The 21,769-nt window shown below is 37.5% G+C and overlaps 3 protein-coding genes across 3 annotated transcripts; 1 reads left to right on the top strand and 2 right to left on the bottom strand.

Annotated features, from left to right (window-relative positions):
- Positions 1-61: 61 nt before the first annotated feature.
- On the bottom strand, positions 62-4,596 carry LOC140784094 (putative lipase ROG1). The gene is made up of 10 exons (XM_073131300.1): positions 4,247-4,596; positions 4,023-4,090; positions 3,373-3,443; positions 2,993-3,235; positions 2,141-2,304; positions 2,004-2,059; positions 1,869-1,921; positions 1,650-1,773; positions 517-614; positions 62-353 (listed from the first exon to the last, which is right to left on the bottom strand). The coding sequence occupies exons 1-10, from the start codon at positions 4,369-4,371 to the stop codon at positions 282-284; spliced, it is 1,074 nt and encodes a 357-aa protein (XP_072987401.1). The 5' UTR covers positions 4,372-4,596; the 3' UTR covers positions 62-281.
- Positions 4,597-5,766: 1,170 nt separating this feature from the next.
- LOC140784093 (protein ARABIDILLO 1-like) lies at positions 5,767-14,847 on the bottom strand. The gene is made up of 12 exons (XM_073131299.1): positions 13,019-14,847; positions 12,777-12,935; positions 12,600-12,680; positions 12,339-12,470; positions 11,490-11,617; positions 11,090-11,177; positions 10,320-10,414; positions 8,988-9,051; positions 8,362-8,537; positions 7,567-7,788; positions 6,917-7,001; positions 5,767-6,304 (listed from the first exon to the last, which is right to left on the bottom strand). The coding sequence occupies exons 1-12, from the start codon at positions 14,408-14,410 to the stop codon at positions 6,128-6,130; spliced, it is 2,799 nt and encodes a 932-aa protein (XP_072987400.1). The 5' UTR covers positions 14,411-14,847; the 3' UTR covers positions 5,767-6,127.
- Positions 14,848-16,961: 2,114 nt separating this feature from the next.
- LOC140783730 (cationic amino acid transporter 9, chloroplastic) lies at positions 16,962-21,708 on the top strand. Its single transcript, XM_073130735.1, has 8 exons — positions 16,962-17,376; positions 18,086-18,498; positions 18,866-19,042; positions 19,245-19,469; positions 19,553-19,729; positions 19,892-20,128; positions 20,431-20,520; positions 21,282-21,708. Exons 1-8 carry the CDS (start codon positions 17,121-17,123, stop codon positions 21,420-21,422), a joined length of 1,716 nt encoding a protein of 571 aa, XP_072986836.1. The 5' UTR covers positions 16,962-17,120; the 3' UTR covers positions 21,423-21,708.
- The last annotated feature ends 61 nt before the right edge of the window (positions 21,709-21,769 follow it).

The raw sequence follows: 21,769 nt of genomic DNA, 5'->3' as shown, positions 1-21,769 counted from the left end.
ATTCTACCCAGATCAGAAAATTCGTTCGAACTAAAACAGAGGAAGTATAAACACAAAAGAGTAGAACAAAGAACGAGAGTGCCCACTACTTTATTGATTACTGTATGTGTCATACATACATATATAGGCCCTTCGGCTCATCGGATTGGCTGGAAACTTGAGAGAAAAAAAAAACAAAAAAACAAGAGGAGACGTGCAAATAATTTTGGACTTGAATATGCAACAACAAATTCCAGGAGTCTTGCGATCAAATTATGGTCAGTCCATGAATATCTCATGAGCTAGATAAGGAAGTGATCTATCATATGGTCTATAACATCTGCACCTTCCGAATGTATCAAGGAATCCTTGACCTGCCAAAATTCCAGTAGTCAGAAATTGTCTGCTGTGAACTTGTAGAATGAGACGGCAAGTTGGTTAATTTAATTGAGTACATAAAATCAAAGATTTCAGTTAGATTTAATAGGAACAAGTATATGCGTGATTTTGTTGTGTATTTTGGAGAGAGCGAAGGACCTGAATGAGGCTGTGCGCTGCAAATCTCTGTTTGCTGTTACGAAAGCTAACGTCCACTCTTTCCCAAGACAAACGCGTGAGGGCTGTTACAAGCTTCTCTGCAGAGAAAAAGCAATCCATGAGGGAATCAACCATAACATTTTCTTGTGGTGTCAATCTAAAATCAACAAAATCACAAAACCACATACGTCCTTTACTCTTTTTATAGCTAACTGGCATAAAATGATCAAAATTTGACAAGACTTGTTGCATCCAATCTAAAGATGCATCTCAATTGGCATGTATTCTCAAGGTTTTAATTTCTGTTCTCCATCCTTTGTCTCTTCATAGTCGTCCAAAGTTTTGGACTAGATGATCAAGACTCTCTAGAGTCTAGATAATATTCAGACCTAATATTGAATGGTGTATCGGAATATTACACTCATTACATAAATTAATGCATTTGTTCTGCACCTACCATGCACCAAGGTACGTAACAATTTGCTCATATAGTTGCGTTCCATGCAATTCGAACATCACATCACAGTGCATGAGGCTGCAGCCAATTCAGAAGGCAAGATGTAACATCGAGAAGCTTCAGTGTTTAAATGGCAGGTCTCATCACTGACACGGTAATTGATGCACACACTGAAATTCAATATAACCTTGAGGGTTGAAAATGCATCTATTCTTCTTCTATGACCTCGTGAGATAACTATAAATGTCTGGTACAAGTACGTTTTAAATTGGTACTGTGTGATGTCTCTCCAGACTCTTGGAACCTAAATACATGGTTGTTGCCCTGCATAAAACATGCTAATTGTTCTAAAATTAGTTTAGCCAGGTAGCTTTATCTTGTGAAATATGGACTCTTTCCATAGGAACAATCTTTCTCTAGACAAAATTTACAACTTGAGTTGCTCCAACATATTGGCATGGTTTTAGGTTTTTATGTTTGCAAAACCTGCAGCTTGTAAAGAGCAGGAGTTCAAACAAGAAGCACACATCCAATTTTTGCTGATAATGTGATCAAAGACAAGAGTTCTAGTTCACATCATAACCAGATACCTACAGTAAACCATTTCCAAAAGTAAAGTGGAAGAAGAATGTCATGAAGTAAGCTTCACTTTAATACTTCCAATTAGTTAAGATACCTTCTAGCGTATCGTAGCCACCATTTAAGACTGTAGCATCAGTATATATTTCTTCAAGGTTTTCTCCTTTTGAAAGCTCTTCGTATACAATATGCGGATATATCTCGCTTGAAGAATCCGTCCACTGCAAAATAATTCTCAAAAGATAATAATAATGAGAGGTCCACTCTATAATGAAATAATTAGCAAAATCCACAAAATAAAGAGCCAAGAGATAACCTCAGGCAATTCAGAGTTTCGTCTAATAGATGATGTTCTCCAGCCAACAATATCTTCACACATTTATGTCTTGGAAAACAGCACTACTTTGTTGGGTTCAGTAACAGGCTAACAAAAGAAACAAATAAAGGATACGATCATGGACAGCATTTGAGTACGTCACTCGACGTTTAAATGCTCGCAAGGCAGAGCTGCATTAGAACACATTTAATATCATGATTCTGTGATTTATATACCAAAAGAGTAGTATGGACAAGAGAAAGTGAAGATACATAAAACAAAGGTCCCCCAAATCATCCACCATGCGCTGCAAAAGTGGAGGCTTTCCATCATCATTATCAGTTAGAAAAAGATGCCTGCCGGTTCTTCTGAAGATCAGGTGAATAATATGGGAAGCAAATTTTTCTATTGCCGTGACACCAAAAAGAAAGGGAACCTGCAAATTGATTGTTTTTAACTTTTTATTAACAATGTAAGTACTCCCATCAAACAAAAATAAGATATAGCAGTGTCAAAAAAATTTCAGACAGAAATTTGTAAGTGTATCACCACGTATACCTGTAATAATTAATAAGCACCTCTCTCACAGCAGCAAGAATCAATACTATCCTTAGTCAGGAAATGAAATGATCCCTAAAGTAAGCTCCTAGGAAAAGATTATGTATATGTAACTATTTCTTGGCTTGAAAATTGAAAATATAGGAAACCTTTCAATTACTTATCTAGTAGCTTGCCTTCATAGCCTTTCATACATATATCATACCTATGCATACTGTTTGCAAACATGACAAACAATATTCGAAGAAGAAGTTCTCTGAGCAAAAAAATAATTAAACCCATAGTAAGATATAAATTCACATAGTAATGAGCCTAACTAAGAAAAATATAGGCTCAGAAAGGTAGAAAATGGCTAAATGTGTATACATGTTCAGGAATTCTCTATCTTTCTGTACACTAGATAAGTGATATTTACCCAGTATATTTGTATGGTGGAGTCTTAGAAGCACTTGAATAAACATCTGATTACCACATACATGTAAAAATAACAGTTAATGCAACAACAATGGTCATATTAAACCTCAGTCTAAAAGAAGAAGAATGCCAAATTATGATAAAAAGAGCACCTGCTTATTTCCCCTCGATCCAAGATGAGGTGTAGCAACAGTAATAAAATTCATTGCTTCTAGGCCACATATGGTTCCTCTACAATTATCATTACAAATACAGCTCTGACAAACTTCTTGGTGTCTTCTTCTAGGAGGTCTGTATAGTTTCCCGATAGCATATCTTGCAACCAATCCTCCTACAGAGTGTGCAATGAAAGATATCTTTTGAATATGTGGCCTTCTGTTGACTATTTCAGCAACCTGATTTATTCAGTTTTGTCAAAGACAGGGAAGAGTGCACCAGAAAGGTTATCTATATGGAGGAAGTACTGGAAAATTATGGGCATTAAGAAATTAACAAATTAAAATAGAATATACATGTGCAGAATAGAACAAACCTCTTCTGCCAATCGTTCACCCATTACATCAACACCATCTAATGTAAGACTATTCATGTTGCATGCACTACCTATAGAAATGTTGAGAATGTTAAAACACCAAATAAATGAGATTATTATATAAAAGTAAAAGTGTGATTCATATGTTACATGGAAAACTAGATACTAATTCCAACAACTATAATTGAAGAAATCATCAAAGAAAGATAGAGAGACATAATTATTTGTAAAATGATCGAACTCTAAAATCATTTCAACTGAGGAAGGTTGAACTCTTTTATCCAAAAATTGAAGATATAAAGTAAGAAGATTGAATTCCTTCAGGAAAAGGGGTACAAAAATACTTCCACCTTGTTTACTCTCTCCATCTCCATGAAATACACCTCCAGAGTCCCAAGAATATTAGCTTATTTTACATTTTTCACAGATGGTAGAAATAAGAAACAAGTCCACGAGATGTGAAAATTCCTACAACATATTAACATGTTGAATTGACCTTATGAAGTGCATAGATCCAACTTCCAAATACTACACCAAGAATAAAAAAATACCTTAAAAAATAAAAATAAAAAAGAAATTAGTTTTGATAGCAAGTAAGACTGTGTCAGGAAAAAAATAGCTTGATGTTACTTGAATGAGGAATAACTTACAATGAACTATAACTTTATCCGGAAGCCGTCTAACAAACTGATCGGCTGCAAATTTCCAGTCCGATGTGCTGAGAAAAATCACATAGGTCATGAACCCAAAGAACATTGTCCAAATATATACCAGAATTTAATAGAAAAAATAAATTAAACAATTCACCTAAATCCCTTCCAAATTTAGCATCACATACTCAAAATAAAGTCCAGATGACGATTAAGAGCAGTACCTCCCGAGGATCCCATGGACCATCATCACCAAGTGATCCGCCTCGGAGATCGCGCGGTCGGATGACTTCCATACATCCAATCCACCATTCACCGAATCCTCCGCGCAAACTCCATCGTCTCCCATCCTTTCAAGAGAGAAAGGTATGAATAGTGGAGAAGGAGAAGAGGAAGACGGTAGGGCTTATATAGCGTTCTGGAGAAAAGAGCCGAACGGGGGACTACTCGGTTCTCGTATGGTGGCACGGCAATTTCTTCCCCATAACTACCCCAATTAAACGCGCATGCTAAAAGATTCTGAAAGAATGGTAGAAATGGCCGAGCTTAGAAGATTGGGTAGTTGTTATACGACAAGCGAAATGAACGGAAACGTCGACGCCTTAGCTAAGGTCGGTTAGCCGTACACGTGACGCGTGTTGGCTCGAAAGTAAAAGACTAGGAAAAATGAAAGAAAGGAAAGAGACTTTCTACCTCGTGTCTGCGATCAGAATTTTTGACTGCTAAAATAAAAATAAAACAAAAAAATCCACTTGCTTTTACAAGTTAGGTCGTTAAGAAATTCTGGTTATTTGTTTGGTCAAGCTATGAAATTGGAGATTTTCCCGAGATTACTAAGTTGGATGATTAAAACCTACCACAAATAATTTAAGTTTGTTGTTGGTCTTTACCTTTGGGATGCATGCATTTGATAGTAAACTACCCAAAAGAAAGCGTGAATCACTAGATAAAGTGGGGCTTCCACTATGCTTGGAGTACTCATTCAGTCATTGGAATGTCTCTTCAAAGAAGAACAAGGGAGAGATGCATTTGGATATCATGAATCATACATGTATCTTCTTAAGCTAAAATGACTCTGGAGTATACATTTAGATAAAATGGCTTGAGAAGAAGTTAGGCCAAACTCTTGAACTATCTTCTTAGGTGACTTGTATAAGGATCGTAGTTCATAGATCAAAGTTAAAGAGGCGATGGGTGTGCTTATTGTCGGCACATGAATTGAGAATAAATTAGCATGAGTTTTCTCAAACACTCGCCCCAAATGGTGACATGAATGGGATATAGAATACTTCAATGGACAGCTCCGAACTTATCCATTAGGTATCCCAAACTAACGGACATGACCACGTCCTCGGCTGCTAACGTTATGGTTGGTTTGGTCAGAGTTGACGACCATAGTTTACAACTATGGTATCTATTGGATAAACATTTCTATTAACAGAGATCCAACGACTCATCCATCAACATCTATTCCAATCATCCAATATGGTATTTTTCTTCTTTCTGCGACAAGGCTTACGGTGCTCACAGTCATAGACTCACAGTGTCCAGGTGTACCAACAACAAAGGGGCCCTATTGCAACTCGCACAAGAAACAAAACAGTACAAAACAAAACATAAAAGAGAAGCTGAACCCAAAATTGTTTTCCAAAAGAGAATTGACCGTTAAGGTAACGATGCCCAGCCAGTGACCCATAAATACCAGTAGATCTACAGTTGCAATGTGACGAGAAACTCACACCAATAAACCTAAGTTCCTTATATTATAGACTGATGTAGCACAACTATATCATGAATGTTACAAACTCATAACTTACAGATGCTAGTTTTTTCAAACAGCCAGCACCTCTTTTACAGGTCAAATAAATAGAAAAATTATACCCACACCACCTTAGCTATCACACATAAGTCAAGCATTAATGTAATATACGAGAACAAGGGCTTGGTTCTTTGTAAGTAAACTGGTGAAACATGCGGATTGCCTTAGTCTTTGAAGGAAGCTTCAGTGATCCATATGTATGCAGCATTTTAGGCTGATGTAATGATATAAAGAAGCGATCTGGCCAATTATGATAAATGATGAAGACATTTATGTCCGCTGATTTTTAAATTGAGGCCTCTAGCTGGTGGTGCTCGAGATTCCTGAGTACTATCCTTGCAAAAATTTTGGCTTCAATAAGAGCTGTTGCAGCTGCGGCAGCTGAACGTAGGACTCGTGCAGCCCCGGCTTTCTGCAAGAGGCCCGCATGGTGCATTGCATGCCTACCTCCAGGGAGGGTGAACTGCAAAACCCAAAAAGAAAGAGATAGAACAATAACACATCAAACAAATAAAACATGAGTGAGCGATGCACACATCCAATTCCAGATTAAGAAAGATCATGTCACATATAGATTTGGGTCCACGAGTCACTAATTAAATTTCAGATATCAGAAAACAAAAGAAACAGATAAACTATACTGTATCTCCTTGATACAGCTGTAAACAAATTATTATTTACAACACTGAAATAACTTGATCAATCAGCATGACATGAAATTTGACCAAGAAAAAAGTCAGTATATTACAATTTCTAAGAAAGTTAAAGATAATCATTTTTCATCCAAGCTATATCTTGAATTATGAGATGATCACACAAGCTTGCATACAGATATATAGAACCAAATTAGATATTTTCGAGCATCTAAATTCAAAAAAAAATTAGAGACAATGATATTACTAGTGACGTGCTAAGTTTGTATCAGACAAGGCAACACATGTCAGAACTTAGGAGTAGATAAACTAGCATACCAACCACAAGTGGGAAATTAAAGAGAATTTCTTAAATCCCAGAACAATAGGCAAATAAGTTTCTATGCATTATGAATTAGTGGATGAGTATGATAGAGCTCTACCTGCAGAAGAGCAAATGAAGCACAAGCGCGAAGAATGGATGAAGGATTTCTGAGCATAGCAACAAATCTTGCAACTTCAGAACCACTGACAAGCAGATTCAAAGACAACATAAGTAGATGTGATTTCCTTCTATTCTCTCAAGTCTCGATTAGTAATATCATAGATAGATGAAGAAAGAAAAGCTCATATAACCATTTGCATCCATTATACACTGCCCACTGCAAATAAATATTAGAAAATTGTTGACAATATCATAGAAATAAAAGACTGCTTCATACTACAAAAGGCAACACCACGATAAACACACGGTGAAGACAAAATTATCACAAAAGCAAGACTTCTCAAAAGGTACCCTTATCAGTCTGAGCATGAGAGCTCAAGTTTCAACAAGCTGCTGCCTAATTTATGGTGAAGCAAAAATTACAGGCTAGAGAACTCTCTGCTACAAAGCTAACTCAGATGGAAGAGATAACAGTAAATGATTTTTAAGACTAGAAAAACTTTTCTGCTAGCGACCCTTCAAGGTTGTTATAGACAAAAACTAGAGAGTAAAATAGTAATAATCAATTCAACAACTTCTCGAACTGTAATTTTAATATATATTGTCTCAAAACTATGCATATGGTAACGATGGTAAGTGGCATGAAACCTGCATCTCAAATTCCCTGCTTCTTGTATGCGTACAGCTTCAGCAACTTGTAACAACGCTGCCGGAGCAGAGGATGCAGCAGCTGCGGAAAAGACCTGTGGATCTGAATATTTCAGCACAAAAGCTTCTATATGCTTCAGCGCCATCCTTCTAGCACCGTCAAAGTTCACACTCTTTGAAGAACTCTCTGATAATGATCCAACCACTGCCATCTCATCTATTCTGTAAACACTATCAAAACTTCAGAAAATATGAAAACACAATTTATAAATTGTCAAAGCTACAAAATGGTAAAATTAGCATGATTTTTTGTATAAACCAGTAGAAAATTTTATGCTATACAGAGAGAGAGAGAGAGAGAGAGAGAGAGAGAGAGAGAGAGGAGTTCAATTATCAGAGGGAGATGTAAAGCACCTCCAATGATTGGACTCCTTAAGCAATAAAAATAATTACTCCACCTAACCGATTCATTTTGTTTGGTCTGGTGGCTGAAACTGCTTTATTTTTCATTTTTTTGTTAAAATGGAGTAGTTTTTAGCCGAAACATTAAGGTACAGGTAGAACGAGGTTGTGTTATAATCAAGTGAATGCATCAAAAGACATTTACATTAGGACATGTGGGTTACTAATGAATATTGCATCAAATTGATATGGAAAACTAGCCAGCCAGTTAAAGTAAGCAACTCCTATCATACCTCCTATCAAACATTAGGACATGTGGGTTACTAATGAATATTGCATCAAATTGATATGGAAAACTAGCCAGCCAGTTAAAGTAAGCAACTCCTATCATACCTCCTATCAAACATGTAAGCAAGAGCCAAAGTAGCCATAAAGCGAGCCATTTTGGATCCTGATGACGAACATAGGCGCACGAGAGTCGCAACTCCCCCTTCTTCAATTATGCATAAGGCATTACCAGAATTGAAAGCAAGATTCCAAAGTGCCCCAGCAGCAGTCTCATGAACATCCTGTTAGAATGCCAAGATATTGATCCTTAGCTTTGATAAGTGGCACTGAAATTTAAAAATGATCACAATTTTTTATACTATAAAAGTTGGGAAACAAAGAGACAAAATTTAAAAGGAAACACCACAGGTCAAATTGAGTTGTCCAACAAACCAAATGTACACATGATGCACCTGTAACCTACAAAATGTCTTTCTAATAGCACACTAGAAAATATAGTGCGCTATTTTTATCAAGCACATTAATATGCATCATAAGAAGCTCCAATCATATATATCATGCCAATGCTTCATTTAATCAACCTACATACTAAAGACTATATAAAATAATACTTCAAGAAGCTCGAATCACGTATATAATATACCAATACAATGAATTTGCAGAAAGAATCTAATAGTGGACAAGGAAGCGTTTTGCAAATAAAATGGCAGTGGACACAAAATAGGACTTACTTCAGCTTCAGATCGTGCCAATGCAATTAGAGGTGCAACACCACCTTCTTCTCCTATAGCGATGCTAGAGAAGAGAAAAAGAAACACAGAGTTAATGACAAACCATATTAAAAAAAATAAAGGAAATTTTAAGATATAATATAACAATATGGAGTGGCAAAGAACAACTTTGGCGTGGAAACTCAGTAAGGAATTAGTAACAAATAACAGGCCAGTAGTACATCTGAAAAGGAGCCTTCCACAATAAAGAGCCAAATGGAGGAAAAGGACCAATTCAGCAAGCCAAATTGTTGTGACTTGTGACTAAAACTTGGTCATTGTTTTCTTATATTTTGTCTTGCTTCACAAATCAATTAGGTATGTGTTTGAAATAATATAGTATATACAAGACAAAGTAAAACAAATCAAAGAGGAACATGATCAACCAACAGTTATGCATAACATCACAAAATATTTTTCAAAAGATCTAGTTCTTTGACAAAAACCATTAGTCTATGAATTCACTAGAGGAGACAGAGAAACGTCAGTATATTGTACAGCCAAAATTTTAATTCATATATTTACTATGTATAAGCCTATAACCAGATTGGAAGACCAGTAGACCACCATATCCATGTCTTTATTTTGGTTCCTTCAACTGGTTGTGATTCATCTGTCTTGCCTCAAATTTTGTTATTCTAAGCACTCCCGATATGTGTCTGACATTGCTACCTAGGATCCTCCTTAACAGGCCATACCCAGTTTGAGTGCAGAAGTCATATAAGTCGAACCTACAAGCCCAGAGAACATGGTTGACCAACCAAACTGGACAGCCACATCAAACACAAACAATCACCGATAGTTGTACATATCTTGAATGACCATTTTCATCAGATAAATCTCTTACCAATTACTGAAAACAAGATTTAGACAATATCAATGAATGCAAGGTGGATGAAGCCACGTGCATGTTGTTGTATGACACATGTAAGAAATTGTGCCCAAATTTGAACAAGAGATATGCAGCAAAGAATGTTAATTGAAAAGGGTTGTCCTAGTAAACATGATACCATGCAATAGAAGAGTAATTAGAAGGAAAATACATGGAACACTTGGTACTCAAAGTGTATGATGATTAATACAGAATCATTAAGCTAAAATGCAAGAACAATTTGTCAACCAATAAATGAAACTAGCACTTGTTTTTTCTACTCTTTCCCCTTTTTTGATATCATTACTAGCATAGAGTGGTAACAAACTTTCCTACATAGGAAAATAATGATAGATTTTCAATAACTGAGCCACAAAGGTGGTAAACACAATAAAAGAATCTACATTGACATTCACCATTACCTGTTGGCTTCTGAAACTGACAATCCCCACAGAGCACCTGCTGCCCTCTCTTGAAGGCCTTGAGAAGCATTTGAACATGCTTGTGCAAGTGCAACCTATATAAGAGAAATTGTTGGTCAGCCAGCCGAGGAATAAAATTTTATCATGTTTTTCTAGAATCTAGTTATATTTGAGTTGTGCCCCAGGCAACTCAGTGTTGTTCGGAAAATGTTTAGATGATGATGACAATAGTGATAAATGCTTAAGTACAACAACTGGAAGAAGCAAAAAACCGAACAACTGAAATATGATAGATAAATAAAAGCACAAACACATCTAAACACAATTCATTCAGGCCATGTTTGCTTGTGTTTAGGAACCTCCTCATGAATTGGTTTAGGGACCCCTAAATTAGTTCAATAGTTAAATATTTTTTTTATTTCTTTCATATCTAATCATCTTTACTCTTAAAAAAATCAAGACTAAAAAATGAAACTAACTAATCGAGTTTGGAGCTTAGTCTCAAACCAAACAAGGCCTCAAGAACAACTCCATCTCCATCTAAGTACAACTACATAGATTTTTCATTTTCAAAATAAAGTGGGTATCTTATCCTCCTTAACCATGTATTTATGATACATTTCTCCAAGTAATGGTTCTAGAAAGATTAGCACAGTATCAGATAACAATATTAAGAAAATCAGAACACTGAATCTTTACAAACTTCCATGAAAACAAATTCAGAATATGTCACAACAGAAAAGGCCCAAGGATCATTGTAAAATGCATACCAAGGCTCTGATGCCACCAACAGCAGCGATTGCTTCACGATTTCTATCATCAAATGACAAGTTCCACAAAGCACCAGCAGCTTCTTGTCTGGTTATGAGGATTAATATAAGACAACTTACTTCATTGCCAAAGATTGCAAGTAAAATATACTAGTAAATTTAAGTATGCACAGCAAGGATTAAGTTGCAGTATATATTGCTCAATAATGTTAAGAAATCAAATAGGATTATTCCTTATGGTGATTGTAGAAATCACAGCAACTGCTTTGCGGACTTACCTTTCAGATAACAACCTCATCTTCACATTAGAAAAGACAAAATAAGCACAAGTATATAAATGTCTCAAGTATGACAAGCTACATAGAATACATAATTAAATTTAATTCCAAACAATGACTACCTTACACCTTCATTTTGAGAAGAGGTTAGCTGCACCAATGCCTCAAGTGCACCTGCCTCCTGACCAACAGCAGCATTGTTGCTGTTGTTGTCCCCATGCGCAGCCAAGTTAGCCAAGGCTCTAGCAGCCTGAAGATAAGAACAGGAGAAAGTGAGGGGGAGAAAGGGACAGTGTAAATATTCAGAAATCACAACCACAATACATGTATATGTATAAAGAGAAAAGTAGTTGTCCAGTTGAACAATAGCACATTAAGGAAAAAAAATTGGTACAATGAACTAAAAATAAGTTAAAGCCTTATAAAAGATCCCATAGCACAACTTCTCAGACAACTTCTAATCATATATTCTATTTCAATCAAAGGTTTATGCACATAATATTGTGTAGCCAGCAGAGAGGGTAGACTGCAAGAGTCCTGAGGCATTCAAACTTGCATTCTATAGGTTGCAAGACAGACCTTCAAGTCACAAATCTGTCCTGTAATTGCAGAGTTCTGGTGCCTACCAAGACATCATATTTTGGTTTGAGTGGCGGTAATAGGGCACTGCCACACCACATTTAGAACATTGACACCTAAGAACCAATATGCTGTGTTTTGGTTCATTTAAACTTGTATTGCTGAAAAGATTACTAATATCTGTTATAGGCAAGAACTAGAACCCATGACAGAAAAAACTGGCTAGTTCTGAAGAAGAAGAAGAGAACAAAAACAACACAAGCATCTGAACTAATACAATATTGGAGTTGTGATATGAGAACATAATGCAAATAAAGACTTAAAAAGGTGGAATGACATTACACCCAGAGAGAACTACAAACAAGATCTGAGAACAATAAGATCGAATAGACCTGCTCTTGCACACCCTCAACTTTGCATGAGCGAGCAAGCATCACCAAAGCATGGAGACCACCAGCCATCGTAACCTCCACACTACATTTGTCATCAGCAGCCAAATTTGCCAGTGCACCAGCAGCACGTTCCTACCATAAATTACAAATATAATAGGTGGACTATAGGAAAATCATCTTCCGTTCTATGCCAAAAATTCAAAATATTAAAGATTAGAATAAATAACAATGAGGCTGATGTATCATATAATCAAATCATACAAGAACTCCATCAATTCCAGCATGCCACTTGAAAATGAGATCCACCAGAGCTTTGACCCCCCCAGCTTCAGCAATTGCCACCTGAAATGCAGTGCATCAGAAAACAAATATTAACAATGCAAATAAGAGGAAAAAATCACAGATGTTATCATAAGCTGCATCACAAAAATGGAAAACCTTGTGTTCTTCTCCCACAGAAAGGTTCCAAAGCCCTCCAGCAGCCTCTTCAGCAACCATCCTGTTCATAGACTTTGCCAGGTCTGTGAGTATAGTAATACCCCCTTCATCAGCCACTGCTTTTGCAACTTTGGCATTCACAGATAAATTTGCAATTGCCTATTCATTCCAAGATTCCTTCATAAGAACTAAGTAAATCAAATGGAACTACAGAAATTAAGTGGGTCCAACTAATATCCGACCTTTGCCGCTTCAGATTGTACACCCTCAAGGTAACATCTTGCCAGCTGCAATAGCAAAGGTATTCCACTATTCCTCATGACTGCCTCCGCCCTTTCAGGGTCCACCGTAGCATGCTCATCATCAATAACCACGAATGTAGCAAGGGCAGTTGCAGCTCTCTCTTGTACATCTTCCTGTGAGCTCTTAACCAAGCTCAGCAACATGGCCGCACCCTGCTTCAACCAAAAGCCATCCAATCCAAGAGGGTTAGTTTCCGATATTCGCAGTAGTGATTGCGAGAGCACCCATTCGAGCCAAATCATGATATCACTGATGTTCTTATCCTTATTCTTCGTACGCCAACCATCAAAAACAGTCTGCTCCTTTACCACAGAGCCCGCAAACAATGAAGCAACCCTTTTAAATATATCTGCAGAAATTGTAAGAAGCATCTTTCCCTTGGTATTGCTAAATGCCAAGGGGTCCTGTCTTTCTTCCTCCTCTAGTAATGCGCAATTGAGGGCACACATTACCTTCAAGCTCTTAGAGACAGAGATAAGCTTCGAGACAGCACCTGGCGATACGTCAGTCCTTGAAACATCAAGCCCGACCAAATTTGGAAGCTTGACCCAGGCAAGGGATGCCGTTGCCCACTTCAAGTTACGCGAACCTGCGACCGACAAGAACCGTAGCGATTGTACTCTCCCGAGCGCGCCCTCATCGATGCTCCCACAATCCAAGAATGCAATCTCCTCTAAGCATGGGCAGAGTTTCGCGAGCGCCCCCACGGCATCGCCATCGATTTCTCTCACGCCTGAGAGCCGAAGCTGGCGCAGCCGAGAGCAGCACATGGCAACGTGGCGGATGGCATCACTAGTGATTCGTTCGCAAGGGTCGGGCCCGATCTGGAGGTGTTCAAGAGCCTCGTGGCGGGCAGCAAGCACCGCAAGCGTCGCGTCGGTGATGTCGCGGCAGCAATCGCCGGCGATCTCACGGAGCCCGTGGGCGCGAAGGTTGATGACAGCGGCCGCAGAGTAGGAGCCCCGGAAGCGGACACGGCGGAGGACACCGCAGCGGGCTGCAAGGGCCGCGGCGGTGTCGGCGTCGAAGCGGTGGGCTCGGAGATCGATAGAAGTCCACAAGCACGGCGAGGAGCCGAGGAAGCGCCACGTCCGGCACGTGGAGGCGAGGCTGGCACGATCACGGTAGTTGAGGCAGGAGAAGAGTTGGACGACAGTATCGTCCGGGAGAGTCGTCCAGTCCACAGCGTCCTCACCGGATCCGACGTCGGAGCCGGCGACGGTTCCGGCGATCTCGCATTCCTCCGACGAGACCAAGGGGAACGGAGGAGGGATGACAACCTTACCCTTGTCCTTGGACTGGGCAACTCGCCGCCGAACCCTTCGGCTCATCGTGGCAGAACCCTAATCCGTCAACAACCTATCCAAGGACTCAAAGATACGATAAATTCTGGATTCAAGAACCCCTACAAATCATCGGAGAAAACATGGGTAATGGGAGAGATAATTTTCTTCCACAATTAGAATCTACTTGTTCTCTAAGCTTTCGACGGGGATCGAAGAAGAGATTCGGGCAGACAAGAAGGGTCGTGAGGCGCTTCGAGGAGCTGCCCTCGAGCTGAGGGATTTGGATGGAGTTCAATTTCTTGATTTAGAATGATAGGTTCGTAGAGGAAGAAGAGAAGAGAAAGAGAGGAAGGTGGAGTAGAGACGAAGGCGTTTTAGGATCAGCCTCTCTCTCTCTCTCTCTCTCTCTCTCTCTCCCCCCTCGAGGAGTTCAATTCCAGGAAGAAGAGAAAAGAATAGATAGAAGGGCTCGAGAGCTTATATGTATATATATATATAGGGATGAGAGGAAAGGAGGACGGTTCTTCATTTTTGAACCCAAAAAAGTGTGCGCAAGCGTCCGAAAGGTGAGTGGGCCGGGTGTGACAATGGAGTTTGGTTGTGTACAGTGTACTCCGTCGAACCAAAAGTAATACGAATTTGAAACTTAATCGGAGTAGCAAACCACTAGATTTGTTGTCTTGGACTGTGTCAAAACTAATTGATGTGTAATTAAGAATCAAACAAATTGGTAATAGCGTTTACGTATAAATCATACTAAATATTGAATTATGAAATTTATTTTAGGGAAAAAAATTTTCATCTTTTGTAATTAGGCAAAAATTGAAAGTGTGAATTCCCTTGTAGTTCTAGCCTATTTAAAACCCTTAATTTTTCGGGTCAAAATAATTCTTATTTAAATATTTATCTTTATAACTATTTTCTTTATTTTATCTTTTTATTAAAAAATTTCGGTGTTTAAAATATAAAATTGAGTGCTTCTAATTTCTAAATAATCCTTTTTTTGATTTATTTTTTCCTAAATAAAAGGAATGCTTCTGATCTCCTTGGTAATTGAACTACTTTTTAAAAAAATATTGATCATCTTTTGTCTGGATTTTTTTTTTCCTTTTCTCTACTGTTTAGGGAGGGTAATCATCTGGTTGACTAGTTAACTAACCTAAGTAAGGAATATGATGCGAACCGAATTAGATCGGATTACATATTAGGTTTAATAGATTGAGTCTAATTATTTTATTTGATTATTTAGTTTAGTTAGAATCTTAGTAGGTTAAGATTTTATTTAATTAACTAAATTCAGCTATGCATAGTTTTGAAAAAATATTCTATATATATTCGAATAATATGAAACCAGTTGGATAAGATTATCAACTTTTGGATATACAATTTTAGTATTCATGACTTCTTCAGATTTAGAATCTATGTGTGACAAAACGAAGGGTTAATCCGAAAAGATTAGCGACGAAACGAAAGATTAATCTGACAAGATAAGGAAGACCGATTTAGTTGGTTTATTAGGGTTTTAACTTAGTTGATATGTGGAGAAACCGTAATTGAAGTACGATTTTAAATTCTCCATATTTACACCAAGAACTAAACTTAGTATATATCTAGCCATTGGAGGGCTATCAAGCTAGAATTCAATTAATCTTTGGCTACTATTTGGTCGATATCTCGATATTTAATCGTTCAAATATTGTGATCTTGGATTTTTTAGAAAGCTCTCTCCAAGAGCATCAACATATCCAAAATTTAGGGGAATCCGTCGGTTAGATTGTTGGTAGATCTCTTCAAAAGTTACGTGCTTTATTAAGAGTCTAAAACCATTGTAGATCTGATGAACTAAGTTTGTAACAGAATATGAATTTCCACCGTTTGAATGGACTCAAACCCTAATTTTAGGATATCCATGAGATATTTAATATATTTTTTGTGCCCATTTTAAGATAATGTGAATACCTTTTTTATTTAAAAAAATAAGACAAAAGAAAGCACAAAAAGTACTTTTCTAATTAGTTGAGTAAAATAGAGAGGGCAATTTGATTATTCTTATTAAAATTAATGCTTGTTAGTAAAATTTAACAACGTTAATTATAATTAATTATAAGTAAAATATACAAAAGTTTTTTTTAAAAAAAGTCAATTTATTATATTTTTAATATATGATTAAAAAAATATCACATATAAATAACAACGGCCCGATATAAAAAATAAATAAAAATATCACAGAAGGTACGTCAAAAACAATTCTTAGTATTACTATCATAACATCCCTTGGGCATTAAGGTCACTATTCGTCCACCCTCATTTGCTGAAGCCAACGGGCACGTGGGAGGCCATCCGTTGCATGAAACATCCCGAAGTCTTCGGGGAGGTCACTTTCTCCTCCTTGTTAGACGAATATTTACTTACTATCTACTTATCATTTTTGATGTAAATTATATCTAACAAAAAGATAATAAATTTGCAAATTTACTTGCTAACTATGATAGAAATATGTGCTAGCTACCGTACTAGTCGGCTTCTCTCTTTTGGTTGTTGACGTCAGTTGTAAAACAAGGAGGGATTAATGCATTAGATTTCTTTTTCTCTCTCAGAAAAAGAAAAAAGAAAAAATCACAACACCCCCTGCTTAAGTGACAACGTAAGTGGTGACATAAGGAAAAAAGAAAAATCTACTCGCGCTCGCTCGCTTCAACGTATATCGCGAGGTGTGGTCGAGATCGAGAGACTTGATTCTTCGATTGAAGCCACCATGGGAGGCGACAAGCCCACCTCCTCCACAACGTCCTCGTCCTCCTCCGGCCGCTCCTTCTTCTCCAGCTTCTGCTCCGCAGCGCTCCGGCGGAAACCCATCTCACTCTCCGTTGCCGCCGCTGCCGGACACGGCGACGGCGACGGCCTCGTCCGCCGCCTCGGCCTCCTCGAGCTTATCCTAATAGGCATTGGCGCCTCGATCGGCGCCGGAATCTTCGTCATCACCGGGACCGTTGCTCGCGATGCCGGACCGGGTGAGTTCTTCCCCTCCCTAATTTTCTCGCATCTATGGAAATTTATCTCTCTCGATCTCTAGTCTCCATATTGAACTAAGATATGATGTCGTCGGATTAGTGAGTGGTGTTTATGCGATATGATTTTGAATTTCGACAGATCTGCAAGTATAAGAAGAAATCCAGAAAGGAATATGTTCTGCAATTAAATGTTCTTTTTTCCACTATTACTACATGCCGCTTAAATTATCTCGCCAAATTTTGTCTCCAATGGATCAAATCTAATGAAATTATTTTATTTTATTTATTTGAAGAGGCAAAAACTCTGTTTCATGGAAACATAAACAGTAATCTCCCACTCAGAGATTAACCAATAAAACATAACGCAGAAATCCAAATAAGACCCCAAGATTTGTTAAGACCCCAACTCTCTAAATTTTTTCCCATCAGATCACTTCCGAACGGTACCCGCAGACAGATCAAATCCACTAATCCTCTTCATCTTGAGCAGAATTTTTCTAACAAAACCACACTTAACGAAAAGATGATTTACAGTCTCCTCTTTCTGACAGAAAACACATTTAATCTCCCCAAGCCACCCTTTTCTCCCTAATGAACTTATTATATCTCTAATCTCTGTGAAGGAAGGCTGTATTATTGGATATAATTGGTTGCGTTGGTTGCAATTGCTTCTCTGATCAAACTTGTATTAACTGTTAATCTGATACAGGTGTTACAATTAGTTTTATTCTTGCTGGAGCTGCATGCGTACTTAATGCCTTGTGCTATGCTGAACTAGCCTCACGTTTTCCTGCCGTAGTTGGAGGAGCATACCTGTATACTTATGCGGCATTTAATGAGCTCACAGCCTTTCTAGTTTTCACTCAGTTGATGCTGGACTACCATATAGGAGCAGCAAGCATTGCCCGCAGCTTAGCTAGCTATTTTGTATCCCTTCTGGAGCTTTTTCCTATCTTCAGAGGTCATTTCCCTAGCTGGATTGGACATGGTGGCAAAGAGTTTTTTGGGGGAATTGTCTCCATTAATATCTTGGCTCCAATTCTCTTGGTCATCTTAACAGCAATTCTTTGCTATGGTGTAAGAGAATCCTCAGCGGTGAACTCTTTTATGACTGCAATGAAGGTAGTACTTTGCAAGCATGTCTGTTGTTTCCTAGTGTGGCATATTGTCCAACATCGATAGCTATAAGAACCCCTACAGTAAATTCTTCCCCTTGATATGTGTTCCAACAAAGTCAACTTTATTTAGAAAAAGAAAAGGTTGGCTGAATGGTGAGTTAATGTCTGTTTTAATTAGCTAGATTACTAGCTTTTTTTAATTCTAACTTAAATGGATAACGAATTCAAGTTCTGTCTCTAGAGCTCGAGCACACAGATAACAGTTTTTTTTTTTTTTATATATATACTCTCAAATCTAATTTCTTGTAAAGCTTTATCGTGTAGGTTGCAGTACAATTGTTATTGCTGATGCCATATTAACCAAATTGCAGGTGCTTATTGTCATAGTTGTTATATTTGCTGGCGCATTTGAGGTGGATGTATCTAACTGGTCACCATTTGCACCAAACGGTTTTAAAGCTATTGTTACTGGAGCTACAGTAGTATTTTTTGCATATGTAGGATTTGATGCAGTTGCTAATTCCGCTGAAGAATCCAAAAGACCACAGGTAGTTTAGTTTATGGCTATTAGATTGAAGTGGATCTTTGTCCTATGGTAGTTTACTATGCAATTTATCTACAAAGAAAAGAGAAGAAATTACCTCCTTCACAGATGATTTTATTTTCTTTTTTGCAGGCAACTCCATGTTGCTGAACCATCAGACTTTTAACATTTTGTCTTGTGTTGATTTTTTTTCTTCTTTTTGTCAGAGGGATTTGCCAATTGGCATTCTAGGAAGTCTTCTAGTATGTGTTACACTATATGTTTGTGTATGCTTGGTACTAACTGGAATGGTGCCATATAAATTTCTTGGTGAAGATGCTCCTCTGGCTGAAGCTTTCACTGCTAAGGGGTTGAAATTTGTTTCAGTTTTAATCAGCATAGGTGCTGTTGCTGGCCTTACTACAACTCTTCTTGTTGGCTTGTATGTTCAGGTGAGGTCTTGAGTTCTTAACTTGATTGGCTCAGCAGATTTTGTAAGAACTTTTCTTACTTTTTTTTTCCTGACTGTGAGCAGTCACGCTTGTATCTTGGCCTTGGAAGGGATGGTTTGTTACCATCAGTCTTTGCAAAGGTCCATCCAACACGGCACACTCCTGTCCATTCTCAAGTCTGGGTTGGTTTTGTTGCTGGAATATTGGCAGGACTCTTCAATGTGCATGAGCTCTCACATATTCTTTCAGTTGGGACACTGGTATATATTTCTTTGTTACATTTAACTATATAAAACAAAGCTGGAAAACTCTTGAAATATATGTAGTCTAATATGAAATTATAAATTATTTTTGAAATGCCATTGCAAATTCCAGGTTGTAATTCATCATGCAACTTTTAATTTATTTATTTGTGTGGGCAGACTGGTTATTCTGTTGTTTCAGCTTGTGTGGTCACCCTAAGATGGAAGGACAAAGCGTCAAATAATGTTTCCATGAGATGCATGTCCTCCTGGCATGAAGGTGTTATTTGTGTTATTATAGTTGCCTGCAGTGGTTTTGCAGCTGGACTGTTCTACCGTTTTAGTGCATCTTTTATCTTTTCTCTAGTTGCTATAGCGATAGCCATCCTCGCTGTTGCTGCTCTTCAGTTTCGACAAGTAAGTGTTTTTCCTTTTAACATTATTGTGCCACCTAATCTTTTATTTAGCATGTTTATACAAAAATTCCAATTATATAGATTTATAAGTGAGTATGATTGCCAATGAGCCATATAATGTTACTACATTTTCAGGGATTTTGTATCTGCATTATTTACTCAAATATAAGTCTAAATTAGTTACTAGCATGCATTGCATGTATATGGTTACTACTGAGAAGCTACTTGGACTTTATGGTCCAGTAAACAAGCATATAATATATTTTCTATGAGACATTTTGTTACTGATATCTGCATTTTTAGGTCTATGCTGATCCACCTGGCTTCTCTTGCCCTGGAGTTCCAATTGTCCCTGTTGTCTCCATTTTCTTCAACATCTTCTTATTTGCACAGGTTCACTTTTTATTTTGTTTCTTGGTTGTTCTAATACTTGCTTAGTATTCTTTCATGACAGAAATGATATAATGTTTGTTATTTATTGCTACACTTATAAATTTCTCTTCCTGTGTCTCATTGATTTAGTTATTAACTTTTATATATTCACAAGTGCCTGGCTTGTTGGATAGCAAGCTTTTTATCTATATAATGTTCTCAAAAAGATAAGATAAAGCATTATACATATGTACTATAATAACATTAATCTATAACCTACAATTGAAATGTGCATAATCTTTATATTGTTTGTAGACAGTGTCAAATTGTCAATACTCAATACATTCAGTATCAGTATATTCCTCATCTTTATAAGCAAATGTGTCAAACGTAAAACATATTGGTTCTGGAATATCCAGTACCAATATAAATAAGAAATATGTGAACCATTTTTGGGCTATACGGATCTGGATCAGGATGATGCATCCGACCTTCAATCAGGAAAGAGCATCGAAGATATTTATGCTTGGATCCAAGTCTAGGTCTGAGATAAATAATCTAGTTGTTTTAAGCTTCAGATATTATCAGGGTACATCATGTTGTCATCTATTCTAAGGCCTATATGGAAGCAACATATATCGCCATACCATTTCTTTTTTCTTGTTTTTTTGCCAATACGATTTCAACCTTAGCTTTCATTGTGTACATGACCTTTTTCTTTACACTGCTGAAAAACGATTCTGCTACTGTGGCTAATCATAATGGATGTTCTCTGCTTACAGCTACATGAAGAAGCATGGTTCAGATTTATCATCCTAAGCCTCATCTCAGTAGGAATTTATGCATTTTATGGTCAATATAATGCTACTCTGAGTCCAGAGCATTCAGCAGTCTACCAAGCAGTTCCTACAGAAGCAGCTTAGCCATGAAAAGCTTGAGATCGTCTAATATCTCTTACTTTATTTACACATTCTGGAAGGTTCTCTTGAGGATGCCATCTCCTAATAAGCTTGATCGACTGCTGCCTCTCTCACATCGAGAAGTTTGTTGTAATCAGAATATATTGCCCCATATAGCACTTGTGGGCCATTTATTGTGATTATTTATTAATGGTATACTACTATTCTTGAACTTGTACAAAGTTTTAGGGCCTCTGTATAAACTTCACTAAAGCCTTCATTGCTATGCCTCGAATGATGTGTTTGTATACGTGTGTGTGTGTAGAAATTTTATATTGCTTGTCTTTTTATTTCCTTTGATTGAAGATGTA

The sequence above is a fragment of the Typha latifolia genome, chromosome 3 (assembly GCF_019914945.1).
Source record: "Typha latifolia isolate L0001 chromosome 3, TyphaL0001v2, whole genome shotgun sequence".
Lineage (NCBI taxonomy): Eukaryota > Viridiplantae > Streptophyta > Magnoliopsida > Poales > Typhaceae > Typha > Typha latifolia.
The sequence above is the reverse complement of the archived record's forward strand: the minus strand, read 5'-3'. Positions and strand labels throughout refer to the sequence as shown.